Source organism: Mandrillus leucophaeus, unplaced genomic scaffold, assembly GCF_000951045.1.
Source record: "Mandrillus leucophaeus isolate KB7577 unplaced genomic scaffold, Mleu.le_1.0 Scaffold429, whole genome shotgun sequence".
NCBI classification, from domain to species: domain Eukaryota; kingdom Metazoa; phylum Chordata; class Mammalia; order Primates; family Cercopithecidae; genus Mandrillus; species Mandrillus leucophaeus.
Window position 1 is genome coordinate 2,524,491 of NW_012104576.1, and position 19,569 is coordinate 2,544,059.

At 39.1% G+C, this 19,569-nt stretch overlaps 1 protein-coding gene across 1 annotated transcript in view; it reads right to left on the reverse strand.

Moving 5' to 3' along the window:
- The window catches only part of LOC105549005 (uncharacterized protein C10orf68-like), a 180,156-nt gene extending 161,619 nt beyond the window's left edge, over nt 1-18,537 (reverse strand). Inside the window, exons 1-3 of the mRNA XM_011993312.1 lie at nt 18,477-18,537; nt 15,385-15,495; nt 9,545-9,677 (exon numbers count right to left, since the gene is read on the reverse strand). Of these exons, the coding sequence (XP_011848702.1) occupies nt 9,545-9,677; nt 15,385-15,495; nt 18,477-18,537 (305 nt within the window). The remainder of the gene's footprint in view (nt 1-9,544; nt 9,678-15,384; nt 15,496-18,476) is intronic.
- Between the last annotated feature and the right edge of the window lie 1,032 nt (nt 18,538-19,569).

The following is a 19,569-nucleotide window of genomic DNA, read 5'->3' on the forward strand; positions in this document are numbered from 1 at the left end:
ACTGTCACCAAGAGCCCAGAAGACACAGGCCAGAGGGGTGGGCTGTTGCCCCTTCTGTTTGAAGATATGGGTCACCACTTACATCAAAGGAGGCAGGGCCACACCCCACTAGGCCCAGAGGGCAGGGCATTGAACCAAGAGGGCTACTTTCGAGTCTGAAAATCTAAAGAAATTTACCCTGCCAGATTCTGAATTTGTTTGGGACTTGTGATCCCTTTCATTTCTTCCAATTTTTCCCTTTAGGAACGAAAATGTCTGTCCTATGCCTGCCCCACCACTGCATTTTGGAAGCAGATAATGCAATGTCTGGTTTTACAGGTTCACAAACGAATAGGACTTCTGCACAGGATGAATCATATCTCAAGTCTCTCCCATAATTATCTAAATGATTTAAACAATGAAATTTGGAACTTTGAGTTGATGATGCTTAGAGAAGATTTTGGAAATAGCGTTGAACTTTTGGAGATGTTGTGATGGGGTGAATGTATTTTGCATGTGGGAAGAACATGACTATTTAGAATCAGAGAGTAGCCTGTTATAGGTTGAATTGTCCCCACTATCTTCCCCAAATTTGTAGAATTCCTAAACCCTAGTGCCTCAGAACATGATTTTGTTTGGAAATGGAGTCTTTACAAAAGTAATCAAGTAAAAATGAGATCATAACAGTAGGCTTTAGTCCAATATGAATAATACCCTTACAAAAACAGGATATTTAGGTAAGAGACAATTATACTGAGAAAAAGTCATGTGTGGATGAAAGCAGAGACCAGAGTGATGCATCTCCAAGCCAAGGAACACTAAATGTTGCCAATGAACTACCAGAAATTAGAATAGAGGCATTTAACAGATTCTCACTGACAGTCCCTCAAAAAGAACCAACCCTGCTGATACCTTATGTTGTACTACTAGCCTTAAGAACTCTGAGACAGTAAATTTCCATTGGTTAAGCTGCCTTGTTTGTGGTAATTTGTTATGGTAGCACTAGGAACCTAATACAAAGGAGAAACAGACAATCCTCTTTGGCTTGGGGCATGAAGCCAACTTCACTAGCACTCTTACCCCAACACAAGTATGCACGGGTCACTCTGGACCACTAAAACCTCCATTGTTATGGCCCCACTACTGAATGCATAACAGTATAGATACATTGTTTTAGTATATTGCTGCTTGAATTCATTCCCAAGCCCCAAAGAAAATTGCTCTAGTCAGGGCCATTTTTTCTTTATCCAGTCTATCATTGGTGGGCATTTGGGTTGGTTCCAAGTCTTTGCTATTGTGAATAGTGCTGCAATAAACATACATGTGCATGTGTCTTTATAGTATAATAATTTATAATCGTTTGGGTATATACCCAGTAATGGGATTGCTGGGTCAAATTGTATTTCTAGTTCTAGATCCTTGAGGAATTGCCACACTATCTTCCACAATGGTTGAACTAATTTATACTCCTACCAACAGTGTAAAAGCATTTTCTCCACATCCTCTCCAGCATCTGCTGTTTCCAGACTTTTTAATGATCACCATTCTAATTGACATGAGATGGTATCTCATTGTGGTTTTGATTTGCATTTCTCTAATGATCAGTGATGATGAGCTTTTTTTCATATGTTTGTTGGCCACATAAATGTCTTCTTTTGAAAAGTGTCTGTTCATATCCTTCACCCACTTTTTGATTAGATTGCTTGGTTTTTTCTTATAAATTTGTTTAAGTTCCTTGTAGATTCTGGATATTAGTCCTTTGTCAGATGGATACATTGCAAAAATTTTCTCCCATTCTATAGGTTGCCTGTTCATGCTGATGATAGTTTCTTTTGTTGTGCAGAAGCTCTTTAGTTTAATTAGATCTCTTTTGTCAATTTTGGCTTTTATTGCAATCGCTTTTAGTGTTGTAGTCATGAAGTCTTTGCCCATGCCTATGTCCTGAATGGTATTGCCTAGGTTTTCTTCTAGGGTTTTTATGGTTTTAGGTCTTACGTTTAAGTCTTTAATCCATCTTGAGTTAATTTTTGTATAAGGTATAAGAAAGGGATCCTGTTTCAGTTTTCTGCATATGGCTAGCCACTTTTCCCAACACCATTTTTCCTTTCCCTGTTGCTTGTTTTTTTTCAGGTTTGTCAAAGATCAGATGGTTCTACATGTGTGACATTTTTTTTGAGGCCTCTGTTCTGTTCCATTGGTCTATATATCCATTTTGGTACCAGTACCATGCTGTTTTGGTGACTGTAGCCTTGTAGTATAGTTTTAAGTCAGGTAGTGTGATGCCTGACTTTGTTCTTTTTGCTGAGGATTGTCTTGACTATACGGGCTCTTTTTTTGGTTTCATATGAAATTTAAAGTAGTTTTTTCCAATTCTGTGAAGAAAGTCAATGGTAGCTTGATGGGAATAGCATTGAATCTATAAATTATTTTGGGTAGTATGGCCATTTTCACGATATTGATTCTTCCTATCCATGAGCATGGAATGTTTATCCATTGGTTTTTCTCTTCTCTTATTTCGTCGAGCAGTGGTTTGTAGTTCTCCTTGAAGAGGTCCTTCACATCCCTTATAAGTTGGATTCCTAGGTATTTTATTTTCTTTGTAGCATTTGTGAATGGGAGTTCACTCATGATTTGGTTCTGTTTGTCTATTATTGGTGTATAGGAATGCTTGTGATTTTTACACATTGATTTTGTATCCTGAGACTTTGCTGAAATTGCTTATCAGCTTAAGAACTTTTTGGGCTGAGACAATGGAGCTTTCAAAATATACAGTCATGTCATCTCCAAACAGAGACAATTTGACTTCCTCTCATCCTATTTGAATACCTTTTATTTTTTTCTCTTGCCTAATTGCCCTGGCCAGAACTTCCAATATTATGTTGAATAGGAGTGGTGAGAAAGGGCATCCTTGTGTTGTGCTGGTTTTCAAAGGGAATGCTTCCAGCTGCTGCCCATTCAGTATGATATTGGCTGTGGGTTTGTCATAAATAGCTCTTATTATTTTGAGATACACTCCATCATTACCTAGTTTATTGAGTGTTTTTAGCATGAAGGGCTGTTGAATTTTGTCGAAGGCCTTTTCTGCATCTATTGAGATAATCATGTGGTTTTTGTCATTGGTTCTGTTTATGTGATGGATTACATTTATTGATTTGCATATGTTGAACCAGCCTTGTGTCCCAGGGATGAAGCTGACTTGATCGTGGTGGGTGCAGCTGGATTCTGCCTGCCTGAATTTTATTGAGAATTTTCACATCGATGTTCATCAGGGATATTGGCCTGAATTTTTGTTGTTGTTGTTGTTGTGTCTCTGCCAGGTTTTGGTATCGGGATGATGCTGGCCTCATAAAATGAGTTAAGGAAAATTCCATCTTTCTCTATTGTTTGGAATAGTTTCAGATGGAATGGTACCAGCTCCTCTTTGTACCTCTGGTAGAATTTGATTGTGAATCCATCTGGTCCTGGGCATCTTTTTTTTTGGGGGGGCGGGGGGTGGTAGGCTATTAATTACTATTTCAATTTCAGAACTTCTTATTGATCTATTCAGGGATTCGACTTCTTCCTGGTTTAGTCTTGGGAAGGTGTATGTGTCCAAGAATTTAACCATTTCTTCTAGATTTTCTAGTTTATTTTCATAAAGGTGTTTATAGTATTCTCTGATGGTAATTTGTACTTTTGTGGGATCCGGGGTGATATCCCCTTTATCATTTTTTATTGTTTCTATTTGATTCTTCTCTCTTTTCCTCTTTATTAGTCTGGCTAATTTTGTTAATTTTTTCAAAAAAACAGCTCCTGAATTCGATTTTTGAAGGATTTTTTGTGTCTCTATCTCCCTCAGTCCTGCTCTGATCTTAGTTATTTCTTGTCTTCTGCTAGCTTTTGAATTTGTTTGCTCTTGCTTCTCTAGTTCTTTTGTGATGTTAGGGTGTCAATTTTAGATCTTTCCCACTTTCTCATGTGGGCATTTAGTGCTATAAATTTCTCTGTACACACTGCTTTAAATATATTCCAGAGATTCTTGTCTGCTGTGTCTTTGTTCTCATTGGTTTCAAATAACTAATTTATTTATCTGCCTTCATTTCATTATTTACCCAGTAGTCATTCAGGAGCAGGTTGTTCAGTTTCAATGTAGTTGTCTGAGTTTCAGTGTGTTTCTTAATCCTGAGTTTTAATTTGATTGCACTGTGGTCTGAGAGATTGTTATGATTTCCATTATTTTGCATTTGCTGAGGAGTTATAATTTGCTTCCAATTATGTGGTCAATTTTAGAATAAGTGCAATGTGGTGCAGAGAAGAGTGTACACTCTGTTGATTTGGGGTGGAGAGCTCTGTAGATGTCTATTAGGTCCATTTGGTGCAGAGCTGAGTTCAAGTCCTGAATATCCTTGTTAATTTTCTGTCTCATTGATCTGTCTAATATTGACAGTGGGATGTTAAAGTCTCCAACTATTATTGCGTGGGAGTCTAAGTCTCTTTGTAGGTTTCTAAGAACTTTCTTTATTAATCTGGGTGCTCCTGTATTGGGTGCATATATATTTAGGACAGTTAGCTCTTCTTGTTGCATTGATCCCTTCACCATTATGTAATGCCCTTCTTTGTCTTTTTTGATCTTTGTTGGTTTAAAGTTTGTTTTTATCAGAGACTAGGATTGCAACCTCTGGGTTTTTTTTGCTTTCCATTTGCTTGGTAAATATTCCTCCATCCCATTATTTTGAGGCTATGTATGTCTTTGCATGTGAAATGGGTCTCCTGAATATAGCACACCAATGGGTATTGACACTTTATCCAATCTGCCAGTCTGTGTCTTTTAACTGGGTCATTTTCTCATTTACATTTAAGGTTAATATTGTTATGTGTGAATTCTATCCTGTCATCATGATGTTAGCTGGCTATTTTGCACATTAGTTGAGGCAGTTTCTTCACAGTGTCATTGGCCTTAATATTTTGGTATGTTTTTGTAGTGGCTGCTACCAGTTTTTCCTTTCCTTCATATTTAGTGCTTCCTTCAGGAACTCTTGTAAGGCAGGCCTGGTGGTGACAAAATCTCTCTCAGCATTTGCTTGTCTGTAAAGGATTTTGTTTCTCCTTTGCTTATGAGTTTAGCTTGGTTTGGCTGAATATGAAATTCTGGGGTGAAAATTCTTTAAGAATGTTGAATATTGGCCCCCACTCCCTTCTGGCTTGTAGGGTTTCTGCAGAGATATCTGCTGTTAGTCTAATGGGCTTCCCTTTGTAGGTAACCTGACCTTTCTCTCTAGCTGCCCTTAACATTTTTTCCTTCATTTCAACCTTGGTAAATCTGATGATTATATGTCTTGGGGTTGCTCTACTTGGGGAGTATCTCTGTGGTGTTCTCTGTATTTCCTGAATTTGAAAGTTGACCAGTCTTGCTATTATAAGGCAGGCCTGGTGGTGAGAAAGTATCTCAGCATTTGTTTGCCTATAAAGGATTTTATTTCTCCTTCACTTATGAAGCTTAGTTTGGCTGGATATGAAATTCTGGGTTTAAAATTCTTTCCTTTAAGAATGTTGAATATTGGCCCCCACTCTCTTCTGGCTTGTAGAGTTTCTGCTGAGAGATCTGCTGTTAGTCTGATGGGCTTCCATTTGTGGGTAACCTGACCTTTCTCTCTGGCTGCTTAACATTTTTCCCTTCATTTCAACCTTGGTGAATCTGACAATTATGTGTCTTCGGGTTGTTCTTCTCGAGGAGTATCTTTGTGGCTTTCTCTGTATTTCCTGAATTTGAATGTTGGCCTGCCTTGCTACGTTGGGGAAGTTCTCCTGGATGATATCCTGAAGAATGTTTTCCAACTTGGTTCCATTCTCCCTGTCACTTTCAGGTACACCAATCAAACATAAATTTGGTCTTTTCACATAATCCCATATTTCTTTGAGGCTTTGTTGGTTTGTTTTTACTGTTTTTTCTCTAAGCTTCTCTTCTCTTCTCCCTTCATTTCATTCATTTGATCTTCAGTCACTGATACCCTTTCTTCCACTTGATCAAACTGGCTACTGAAGCTTCTACATGCATCACATAGTTCTCGTGCCACAGTTTTCAGCTCCATCAGGTCATTTAACATCTTCTCTACACTGTTTATTCTAGTTAGCCATTCTTCTAATCATTTTTCAAGGTTTTTAGCTTCCTTGCAATGGTTTCAAGCATCCTCTTTTAGCTTGGAGAAGTTTATTATTATCGATCTTCTGAAGCCTACTTCTCTCAACTCATCAAATTCATTTTCCATCCAGCTTTGTTCTGTTGCTGGCAAGCAGCTGCAATCCTTTGGAGAAGAGGTGCTCTGGTTTTTAGAATTTTCAGCTTTTCTGCTCTGGTTTCTCCCCATCTTCGTGGTTTTATCTACCTTTGGTCTTTGATGATGGTGATCTACATTTGGGGTTTTGGTATGGATGTCCTTTTTGTTGATGTTGATGTTAATCCTTTCTATTGGTTAGTTTTCCTTCTAACAGTCAGGATCCTCAGCTGTAGGTCTGTGGAAGCTTGCTGGAGGTCCATTCCAGACCAAGTTTTCCTGGGTATCACCCAAGGAGTCTGCAGAACAGCAAATATTGCAGAACAGTGAATGTTGCTGCCTGATTCTTCCTCTGGAAGCTTTGTCTTAGAGGGGCACCTGGCTGTATGAGGTGTCAGTTGGCCCCTACTGGGCGGTGTCTCCCAGTTAGGCTACTCGGGGGTCAGCGACCCACTTTAGGAAGCAGTCTGTCCATTCTCAGATCTCAAACTCCATGCAGGGAGAACCACTGCTCTCTTCAAAGCTGTCAGACAAGGACATTTAAGTCTGCAGGAGTTTCTGCTGCCTTTTGTTCAGCTACGCCCTGCCCCCAGAGGTGGAGTCTACAGAGGCAGGCAGGCCTTGTTGAGCTGCAGTGGGGTCCACCCAGTTCGAGCTTCCCAGCTGCTTTGTTTACCTAGTCAAGCCTCAGCAATGGCGGACACCCCTCCCCCAGTCTCACTGCTACCTCGAAGTTTTATCTTGGACTGCTGTGCTAGCAGTGAGCAAGGCTCCATGGGTGTGGGACCCACCAAGCCAGGCATGGGATATAATCTCCTGGTGTGCCATTTGCTAAGACTGTTGGAAAAGTGCTATAAAAGGGCGGGAGTGTCCTGATTTTCCAGGTACTGTCTGTTACGGCTTCCCTTGACTAGGAAAGGGAATTCCCTGACACTTGTGCTTCCCAGGTGAGGTGATGCCCCACTGTTTCAGCTCACACTCCATGGGTTGCACCCACTGTCCAACCAGTCCCAGTGAGATGAACCCGGTACCTCAGTTGGAAATGCAGAAATCATCCATTTTCTTGGTCGCTGGTGCTGGGAGCTGTAGACTGGAGCTGTTCCTATTTGGCCATCTTGGGTGGTTCCAGGTTGTGTGCTCTTTATGAGAATCTAATGCCTGATGACCTGTCACTGTCTTCCATTAGCCTCACATGGGGCCATCTAGTTGCAGGAAAACAAGCTCAGGGCTCCCACTGATTCTACATTATGGTGTATAATTATTTCACTACATATTACAATGTAATAATAATATAAATAAAGTGCACAATAAATGTAATGCACTTGAATCATCCCAAAATCATCCCCCACCTTGGCCCTGGTCCATGGAAAAAATGTTAAATTTGTTCACTTTCTCTGGTGTGAAAAAGGTTGAGGACCACTGATCTAGATCATATTTTTTTTCATTTATTGTGATACTGTAATCAATGGCCTAGAGATGACAAATTCCTCAGCATGGAAGAAGCAACTGCTACAAAAAAGCAAAAAGAGATCACCAGAGACAGCAACATAAAAATAGTCATTGGGCACACACTCCTCAATGACCTAAGTAAGGGCCTCACCAAAGTGATCTCTAGGTTTGGTTACCCAAAAGTAAGGACTCACAAAAGGAGATTAATGGGCTCTTCACCTAACTCATGGCCTGGTGGTAGTGTGCCACTGTGGGCTCAATGGTAGCCTCCTAGGGTCTGCCCAGTGCTGGCCCCTATAACTAATAAAAATGCTGCTCTCCTCTTCTCCCATTGAAGTTTGAAAAGAATTAGAGAGCCCTGCCAATTTTTATGCAAATATTTTAGCTTTTAAAAAAAAAACAGAAAACAAGACTATGACATGGCCAATGTCCCTATGTCCCCAGTGAGGAATGGAGGCCCTATATCAAAGTTAAAGTTCAAAGTGGACATGGAGAATTTCATTTCTTGGGCCTTTTGCATAATAGCGCACAGGTGACTGTGATCCCCAAAATCCCTGGCATGAGAATGAGGAGGAAATAGATAATGTTCTCTGGTTTTCAGCTGGAGGCGACCACCACCAAGATCCTGATCTGACTACAGGTAGGTCTCTTCAAGCCACTACATACTTCCATCATTATGGTACCCATTACTGAATGGGTTGTTGCTATGACATATTGTCTATGTCTACCCCTGACTGTATTCACCCCGCATCCCTGAGGGGAATTGTTGCAATTAGGACCGTTTTAGTGGGGTATATGGAAGACTAAACCAGCCAGACTACCAGCACCTAGTGTCTTTGTCTCTTAAAAACACTATCGACTGTCTTGGGGATGAAAAAAAAAAATGTCTTCATTGCTGTGCTTAAGAAGGCCAAAGTTCACCATCTGGCCTTTTGCTTAAGGCATTGTGTGCCTGGAAAATAATTGACTATTGGTGGCTCATGCCATAGTTCTGTCTTTGGCACTGGTGTTACCTGACATTATGACTATCACAGAGGCTACTACCCAAGCTGAGGCAAATAGTTATAAAGCAATTGACATTGTAAATGCCCTTTTCAGCATCCTTGTCCACAAAGATGATCAAGATCAGTCTGCCTTACATTAAGTGGGCTGCATCACACCTTTAACGTCCTCCTCAAGGCTGTGACATGAAAACAGCACCACTCCCAGATGAAGCACTGGCCCTCCACTATATTCATCGCATCCTCCACTGGGCCCAGACAAAAACACTACCCAGCAAGGGCTGGGTCACTCTCAGCTTTAGTCACTCTCAGCCCCAACAAATAAAAGGAAAGCCAGACTGGAGCTCTCACATTCCCTTCATGAACATCTTCATGACACCATCTATCAGGTTACCAAGAAGACCTCTACCCTTAGGTGCATCCTAAAGATAGTATGTTCTGGAGACCCTTCAATGACCACATAGGCTGTTTTTCCCCTTGGCCTTCTCTGATACATTTTGTCATTTGAGTTACACATCTCACCAACCTTCTGTTTGCTGATTAGAGTCTATGACAGAAGGATACTGCCACATGTTCCAAGGTTCCTGTTGAACACTTGGACTCATAATCTCCTACAGTTGGCTGAAAGTAAACACCCTTTGATAGACAAACGACTTTTATTGGATTTGGTGGACACTGAGCACATAAGCATGCCATAAAATAGTCTCAAGACCAGAAATTCCAACCAAATATTATTGTTCCCTAGTTATTTTAAGGTATTCACACTGTAACATGTAAAATTTCTATAAACTATACGCTCAACTACATAGTCATGAACCAAAGAAAAATGATCTAATGAGATTAACTTTTAAAATTTAAAGTTACCTGTAATTATTATACTTACTACTATGTCTTTTCTCTCCAGGAAGTTTTTCATTTTTTTTAATTTGCATTTCCAGTTTTGACAATGAATCTTGATGTTCAAGTGCAAGATTTTTGCCTGGTTCTTCTTCATGAGCTACATAAGGAGATGCATTTAGTCTCTTAATGGAAAAACAGACCTACTGTGAAATCTCTAGATTTCAAACTTGTAATTGTGTAGCAAAATTTTCTCATTTTGATAAATTTGTAAGTAAATTATCATAAATCCAGATGTGACATGACTACTATAAGAACATTTTTAATGGATGTGTGTTGAAGCTCATTATTTCATAACATTTCTAGGCATCTGATACATATTAGTCACTAGTTTCCTTATGTTATTTATACTTTAGGTTAATACATATTCACAGAAATAAAAATAAAAATGCATACGTACAATGTTATTTATTATATCATATACGTAATTGCAAAATAGTCAAAACCACATAAACTTTCAAGCAGAGGAGACTGGTTGAATAAACTGAGATATGTATATACAGTAAGTCCTCACATAATGTCATTGATAGAATCTTGGAAACTGTGACCTTAAGCAAAATGACACATAATGAAACCGATTTTACCATAGGCATATTGACATAAACAAGAGTTATGTTCCTACAGTATTTTTTTTTGTAACAAAAACATCACAAACTTCTAAATAAAGACCCAAAACACTTCCAATAGTAAACATTAAAATAAATGTGAGCTATACATAGATTTAAGAAAAAATAATAAAAACAAGTAAGACAATTATTTACCCAATTTGTGGTTAATCAGTGAGTGATGGTTGTCATAGTGGTGGTGAGTTAAGTCAAGGAACACACTCCTTGATTTATTCAAAGGAATAAATCAAAAGCAAAGCAAAATTGTAAGGAATGCCTCCTCCCACCATATAATTTAAAAGCAATCACAAATATGGTAGCTTACAGACTGCTTTTGTACTGCATTGTTTATTGTCATGCATTTGCATAATTATTGTATACAAATTTTTATTTTACAATAATTTGTATTCATTCATTCACTTGATTTCCAGCCCACTTATTCCAGTTAACAGTTGCAGGTGGTTGGAACATATCCTAGAAGCTCAGAGCACAAGGGGGGAACCAGCCCTCGACAGAATGCCATGCCGTATCAGGGTGCACTCAGACACATACCCACACTCACTCAGACAGAGACCATTTAGACACACCAATTTACCTAATATACATATCTTTGGAATGTGGGAGGAAATCGGAGCACCCAGAGAAAATTCATGCAGACACAGGGAGAATGTGCTAACTCCAGACCATGTGCCTGGCTAGGAGTCAACTTTTTTTCTTATTAACATTATAATCAAACGATGTTGAACAAAATGATGTTACTCAAGTACGTGCTGTACCACACACTATGGTATAGTACATATGGTAAATAATGTGGTACAAACAACTGTAAGTGTAACTATAAAAGAAATTAAACATGTCTATAAATTGACTTGAAGGGATTGCAAAGAATAATGTGAAGGAAAAAAATACCTACAAAGGGGAAAACTTGAATGCTATCTTTGGGGAAGGAAGATGAAGAAATGAGAAAAAAATAGAGAAGGAAATAGAGAGATAGTTATCTTTACAAAAAGAAGCAGAGGAAAGATATAAGAAACAATGTTGTTGGTTACCTACAAAATGAGGAGAGAGGACTGGGGAAGAAAATATACTCCTCTAACTTTTTGCATATATATTGTTTTACTTTTGAAAGTAGTTTCATGGCCTACAGATTTCAAAAACAAAATTAAATCCACAAGGAAAAGAAGGTGTGATGAAAACTAAAAGGAAATAATGAAATGAAATCATTGAAGAAAAAATAAAAGCAATAACTCATCAATATAGTATTTGACATAAACCCTCACTATTGGACATGAGAGGTGGAGGTGGAGTGCAAACAAATCATGAAATCTTTTTAGTTGGTTTGTTGTTCTAGTATATGTTAAGCAATCTGAACTCAATTTGAGAGGAATTAGAATAGGGAACAAATAACTAAAGGTATTCATGCGGTTCAGAGCTCCAGCTAATTCAGCCTCGGGGTCCATAAAATGGAAAATAGCTTCTTGCTTGGGGCTCCTTCCACTGTGAGACAACCCCATCCCATGCCCACTCACACAGTCTACACTGATGCACTTGCTAAGTGCTTTTCTGTGGGGTAAAATGGGACCCTGTAGAGCTGGGGACCTGCCTCTATCTAGCCTATGGCTTTTAATATGCTAGTAAGTGAGTAAGGTTAATTGTGACTTTGAGTTTGGCCTGTTACTTAATAGACCAACTCAAAAACTGGCATTTCTGTTTCTGACAAACTACCACAAACAGCAGGGTGGTCAATGAAGCACAAAGCCTTTCTGGAAGGAACACTTTGGAAAGTGCTAGTGAGTCTGCAGGACACTCTCAGTGGAAAGGGAATGGAGAGACTACTGGATCAATTGCAAGAGACTCAGCATCCCACAGGGCACTCTGCCAGTCATGTCAATCATGTCTTAGAAAGTCCAGCAGACACCATGGGGTTTTCTAGAATGCTAATGTATTATTTACATGAGTTTTTCAATTCTGACATGGAACAATAGTCTCTTTATCCTCTGATTCACATACCAAGATATCCAATGAGTCAATTGAAAAATCTAGCAGATGGGCTCTGAGAAAGCTAGGGAAGTAATTTTGTGATTACTGCTCATGACCCTAAGTTAATGGGCTCAAAAAGTTGGAGACTCTGCACACTCAGTTGCACCTAATGACTGTTCTTAGCCCTAGGCACTCCCCTAAAACTGGTGGACAGCCTGTAATGTAGTCAGTTATTGAGACTCATGCTTTAATGAAAAACAATGCAAAGTCCTGATGATCATTTTGCCCGCACTAAGAGACATGGGTAGTGTGCCTTCACAATAAAGTGATAATCTTGTTTAACTTAGGGAGCAAGAGGGACATATTGTGGAGCTTATCACTATAGAATGCCTCCTTAAGAGAGTCTTGACAGTGCCCATATTGCCTAAGGAAGTGGAGGAAAGGGGAACGAATGATGCAAACATCTGAAACCCTCTCCTTCCTCAGTTGTATACTATTTTTGGCTCTGACAGGATTGCCCACCCATGACGTGTTCCCTGCTACTGGAAAACGTGTTTGGGCCATCATCTGCAGAGGCTATAATGGCCCCTTGAGCCACACCACTGTCTCTAAGGTCACTGATGGAGTGAGGACAGTTGTGTTCCCTGCTACTGGAAAACATGTTTGGGCCATCATCTGCAGAGGCTATAATGGCCCCTTGCACCACTCTGCTGTCTCTAAGGTCACTGATGGAGTGAGGACAGTAATGACAAGATTTGACCAGACTCAGATCTCTAGTTTCATTTCATAGCCTTTACTAGCTCAATTAAACCTCCGTATAAGATAATGTCAATTAATTTGTGGCACAATTCAGATCTTAACTGACAAATTTCTGGGCATGGAAAAAGCATCTACCACCAAGATAGCAATGTGTGACCAGTGAACAGTGTGATCTAAAAATAATTTGGCATCCACTCCTGGGTGATCTAGTTGAGGGCTCTCCCCAAGAAATATCTGAGTCTAGTTAATCAACGATGGAATCTGAAGTAGGACACTGATGGACTTTTCACCAAGAATCTCCTGGCCAGGTAGTGGGCCATGGGTACCAACACACAGCCCCACTAAATCCAGACTGTGATGACCCCTATGACTAATGAAAGTGCTCTTCCCTTTGTACCTCCCAGTGATATTGAAATGAATCAGAGAACCCTCCACTACTTTTGCTCAAACTTCATGCTCTCGAAAATAAAGAAAATCAAGAGTTAGGCCAAGATCCCTATATTACCAGTGGTAATCCGAGAATGTATGGTAACATCAGAATTTAAAGGGAAGGTGGGAGGAAATTGCATTTCTAGGGTCATTAGGATACTGGTGCACAGGTGGCTGTGATCCCCACAACCTCTGACACCAGGAACTGGGGAAAAGAAGTAATGCTCTCTGGTTTTGCATCTGAGGGCACCACCAACAGGACCCTCGGTCAAACACTACCATGAGAGTATCCCTTCAGACAACTGCAAAACTCCATTTTACTCCCCTCCCCCACCAAATGTATTATTGGTATAGATGTATTTTCTGTATGAACCCCCACTTGCATTCATCCCAATCCCTGATGGGAACTGAGGCATTTAAGGTCATTTTAGTTGGGCATATGGAAGAGTGTAAATATCCGGATTAACAGCGCCTAGCACCTTTATTTCCCAAAATAGCTTCCTAGGAAGAAACAGAAATGGCTGTCGTCATTTGTTGAGCTTATTGAAGCAAAAGTTCTCCATGAGACTATTTCTTCATTCAATAACTAAGTAGATCTTGTACACAGCCTCAGGTGCATAATGACTCAATTGATTTTGCTGGTCCATTGCTATATTACAGCCCTGGGCACCAAAGACACATGAAACTATAGTTGTCATACAGGTTTTCCAAACTGAGGGAACTTGGTTTGCAACAACTGACATTTCAAATGCCTTCCCATATCTTTTTTTCACTTAGATTTTCAGTTTAACCTTATATAGAATAAGTTCGAAAACATAACTAATATCCTTCCACAAGGCTACCAAACTGCTCTAATATCTGTCATCAATGCATAATGACCTCTAAGTGGCCTGGTCCCAAGGGAAGACTAGCCTTTCATTATATTGATTATATTATTTAAGTGGACTCAAGCAAGGACATCACCCAAAATGACTGGCTGCTCTAATGACTCACCAGTGGCTCTTAGCTGGGCCATTAGATACAGTTACCGAGTACCTGGATGAAATGCCTAGGATTGATCTCTAAGGGGTGACATCTCATTCCAGAGGAGACTGCCAAGCTTTGATCTTTTCTGGTCTAACAAATAAAAACAACCTCAGGCTGGGTGCAATGGCTCACACCTACAATGTCAGCACTTTGGGAGGCTGAGGCGGGTGGATCATTTAAGGTCAGGAGTTTGAGACCAGCCTGGCCAACATGGTGAAACCTCACCTCTATTAAAAATACAAAAATTAGGCAGGCGTGGTGGGGTATGCCTATAATCTCAGCTACATGGGAGGCTGAGGCAGGAAAATCACTTGAGCCTGGGAGGCAGAGGTTGCGGTGAGCCAAGATTGGGCCACTGCACTCCAGTCTGGGCAAGAAAGTGAGACTCTGTCTCAAAAAAAAAAAAGGAAAGAAAAAAAAAAAAAAAAAAAAAAAACAAGCCCAGCAGTTACTGGAACTGTTTGGATAAATACACTCTCATTTTCCCTATGTGTGATCCTTGATGACATTCATTCATCTATGGGGTTACCAGAAATTCTGTTTCATTTCAGTGGGGCCATGACCAAAAGGATGCCCTAGAGGCCCTTAAACAGGTGTCCTAGGTTACCTTCCCCTCAGTTATTATGATCCCCATTTGCTGTTTTGAGTTACAGATCTAAACAATATCTTTGCTGATTGGTGCCTATGGCAGAAGGCCACAGGTGAGAGGTTTTAAGTTTTTGGGCCCATAATTACTTTGAGTTGCCTGAAAGGCACACTACTTTGGAAAGACAATTACACATTTGTTATAAAGCCTTGGGGGATACTGTGTGTCCTGTGGTCATGAAATAATCTAAGGGCCAGAAATGTCAACCAAAATGTATCAATATATTTACCTTTTTTTCTTTAATTATGGTAAGGTATTCACATTTTAGTCAAAGTATAAAACTTTTGTGAACCAAAGCAAAAATACCTTCGGATGAACTTACTTTTAAATAATTTAAAGTTATCTTTATTTTTTATACTTACTAGTAATTCTTTGTCCTTTGAGAGTGCTTTGTTCCTTCACTTGCATTTCTGATTTTGACATTGAGTCTTGATGCCCAAGTGTAAGATTTTCATCTGGTTCTTTATCATGAGCTATAGAAAAAAATGTGTTTAGTCCATAAATTAAAAATAAATCTATTTGAAATCTACAGATTTCAAATTTACCAGTGTGCAGTGGCATTTTCTCTCATTTTTATAGAGTTATGAATAAATTACCAAGATGCTGTATCTACTATGAAAATTGTGAGAAGAGTTTCAATGGGCGTGTGTTGGGACTATCTCATCATATCAATATTCCTGCACTTTGAATATGTTTTATCTTAGTCTCTGGCTTTCTTAGGTTTTTTATATTTTCAATTAATACATATTCATAAACCAAACAATGAAAATGCATATGCACCAGGTTATTCATTACAGCATAATTGCAAATACTCAAAACCACCTAAATGTACAAGCATAGATCTGTTGAGTAAAGCATATAAACTATGACAACATCAACTATGGGCTATAATATGGTCCAAAAAACTGCACATACCTTTATAAAAGGAATGAAAAAGATCCCTACAAACTGACTTGGTGATATTTCTATGAAATAATGTTTAGTGGGAAAAAACCAAAAGGGAAAATATCTAGAATACTATCTTTTAAGTAAGAAAGAAGAGGAAATAAGAATAATATGGAGAGATATCTATCTTTATTAAATAAAACACAGAAAGATAAACCAGAAAACAAAGTAGTTTGTTATCAAGTCCCTGCAAACACGGCTTGCTGAGTTGCACCCAATGACTATTGTTAACTCTAAATATGTCTCTGGCATGAACAGACAGCCTATGATGACACACTTACTTAAGATTTATACTAAATTTGAAAGAATAAAGTTCTCTCAGGTTCACCTCACCAGTGACCTGAGGAGTTTATAGGAACTTGCGTAGTTTGCTTTTACCATAAAGGAGGTAAGCATGTTAAGATAGTGTGTGACAGTGGCACCGTATATAGTGTGTCACAACAGGGCCCCTCGTTCTGAGTGTCCTAAAAGTGTCCAAGGAAGATGAGGTAGGGTGGCAGAGAAAAAAAAGAGATATGAGCACTAGAGATACTCTCCTTTCTCTATAGGCTATCATTTGTTCTCTGAAAGTTTGGCCCACTCATGATGAGTTCCCTGACACTGCAAGCATTGTCTAGTCACTCAACAATGAAGTCTCAAAGAAGAGCTTGACGGACTCCCCACTAAGGATCTTCTGGCCAGGCAGTAGGGCATAGGGCCAACATACAGCCCCACTGGAGTCAAAATGGTAGTGATACCTATAACTAACACATGTGCTATTTCCTCTACCCATCATAGTGATCTTAAGATGAATCAGAGAACATGGTCTGTGTTTACCCAGAAGTCTCAGCTTTCAAAACAAAACAAAATTAGGGGTTAGGCCAACAGACCTATTTCCACAGTGGCACCTGAGGATGTATACCAAGTCAGAGTTCAAAGAGGTCATACTGCAGAACTGCATAACTCGCACCATTCGAACACTAGTTTACCAATGACTGATCTCCACAATGTCTGACACCACGATGAGGGTGAAACAGATAATGCTATATGGTGTGCGGTCTGAAGCCACCAAAAACACAACCCTTACCCAAACACAACTATGGGTGGGTCCCACTGGGCCACTACAAGCCTCTGTTTATATGACTCCCTCTACTGAATATATTATTGATATAGAAGTACCTTCTGTGTGAACCCCCAATCACATCAGCGTCAAGCCCTGATGGGAACTACTGCAGTTAAAGTCATTTTAGTGAAGCATGTGGAAGACTGTAAACTTACTAAACCACAAGTGTCTAGAGATTAGTCTCCAGAAATTACCTGAGGGAGAAATAGAAATCACTGCCCTTATTGCTCAGCTCTTCATAATCATAAAGCCAAAGATGTTCATGAGACTATTTCTCCATGCAATAACTAAGTTGGCCTGTGTATCACCTTGGGTGCCTATAAACTCCATTGATTATGGGAAGCTTAATGCTATGGTACATCTTAGAACACTACTATGACCTGACATTGTGACTGTCCATAAAGGTAATTACCCAAGCTGAGGGAAGTAGGTATAAAGCAATCGACATTGCAAATGCCCTTTTCAGCATTCCTGTCCACACAGATGATCAGGAACAGTTTGTCTTATATGGAACAGGTTGGAATACACCTTTAAAATCCCTCCGCAAAACCATGATCTGGAAACAGTTTTGTTCCAATTAACCTTCCAAGACATTGACGACTCCCTACTGCTAGGCCCAGGCAAGTCCACTACCCAGCAAGGACTGGATGTTGTATTGGCCCAACGCAGCAACATGGTGGGGCCATTAATACATAAAAAACACAAAGACCTTGTTACCCAAGGGGAATTCCTGGGAGTAAACTAGAAAGGGGAAACATGTCTCACGCCTGAGGAGATAACTGTCAAACTATGGTCCCTCTCTATTGCAACAAATAGACAAGAGGCCAAGCAATTCATGAACCTATTCTGCTACTGGCAGTCTCACATTACGCTTGACGGAATCCTGATTGCAATCATTTTAAAGTTACCAAAAAGGTCTCTACCTTGGAGCAGGCCCCAACCAACAGAATGCCCTGGAGTCCATCTAACAAGCCTCCTATGCCACTGTTCCCCTTGGCTTCTCTGAACTTTATTTGAGTTACAGGTCTCAGCAAATTTTCTGTTCATTGATTGATGCCAAATGGAAGCAGCTTACTGAATAGGTCAGCGGAATAAATTGGGCTTTTGGACCTGTAACTTCCTAGAGTTGGATAAAAGGTACACACTCTTTGAAAGACAATTATTGGCCTGTTATTGTCCTTGGTGAATAATGAGCACATGATCATGGCTACAAAATACCATTATAACCAGAAATACTAACTAAAAGTAATAAATACTCTAGCTTTTGTTCTCTAGTTATCTTATGGTATTCACACTTTAGGTCCAAGGTAAAATTTCTGTAAATTCAAGACTCATGAACTAAAGAAAAATATCTTTGCTGTGACTAATTTAAAATAATTTAAAGTTATGTGTAATTTTTATACTTACTGGTGAGTGGTTGCTCTGTAGAAGTTTCTTGTTTCTTTACTTGCAATTCGGTTTTTGACATTGATTCTTGATGCTCAACTATAAGCCTTTCATTTGGTACTTCATTATGAGCTACATAAAGAAAATACATTTATTCCACTAAATAGAAAAATGGATCTATTGTGAAATTTCAGTATTTCAAATTTATAAAACATTTACATGAGCATTCTCTGTCACTTGTGCAAAGTTATAGCTAAATTACAATAATGATAGATTTGATGAGAAAATGCTGAAAAGAATTTTAATGGCTGTATGTTGATGCTTTCTCACTTTATAAACATTTCTAGGAATCATATATAGTTAGTCTATATTTTTCTTAGGTTATTTACATTGTATAGATCATACAGACATCATAAACCAAACAATAAAAATACATATGTACAAGTTTATCATTATGGCATTATTTGTAATTACAAAATACTCAAAACCACATAAATGTTCAAGCATTGGATATTGGTTGAAGAAGCCAATGTATATACCATATACCATAAAGTTCTAGGGGTGTCCAAGGGAGAGAATACAGTCACAGATTCTTAGTTTCTGTTTCTGGTTGTGCCAGTAAAGCCCCTTTTTCATTCCTCTTTTCCGCTTATCACTAGAGACAGAAACTAAAAACAATGGCTTTGGGCTGCTAAAAGCCCAAAACAAAACAGACCAGAATGACAACAACAACAAAAATAAGGCAGGTTGGACGAGTTTGTTATAAACTATAGTATAATGAAAGTTATGGTTAATAATGTGGTACAAATAGCTATACATAGAATTGTAAAAGCAATTTAAAAATCTCTATAAACTGACCTGTAGGGATTTCCAGGAGATAATGTTAAGTGAAAAAAAACCTGAGAAAGGGAAAACTAGTATGCCACCGTTAGGTAAGGAAGAAGGATAAAAAAAAAAAAAAGAAGGAAAGAAAGGACATTAGAAAGATACTTAGCTTCACAAAATGAAACAGGTGAAATGTAAGAGTACAATATAGCTGATTACCTACAAGATGAAAGAGGGAGAACTAGGGAAGGAATGGAACTTCTCTAAGTATACCTTGTATATTTTTTTA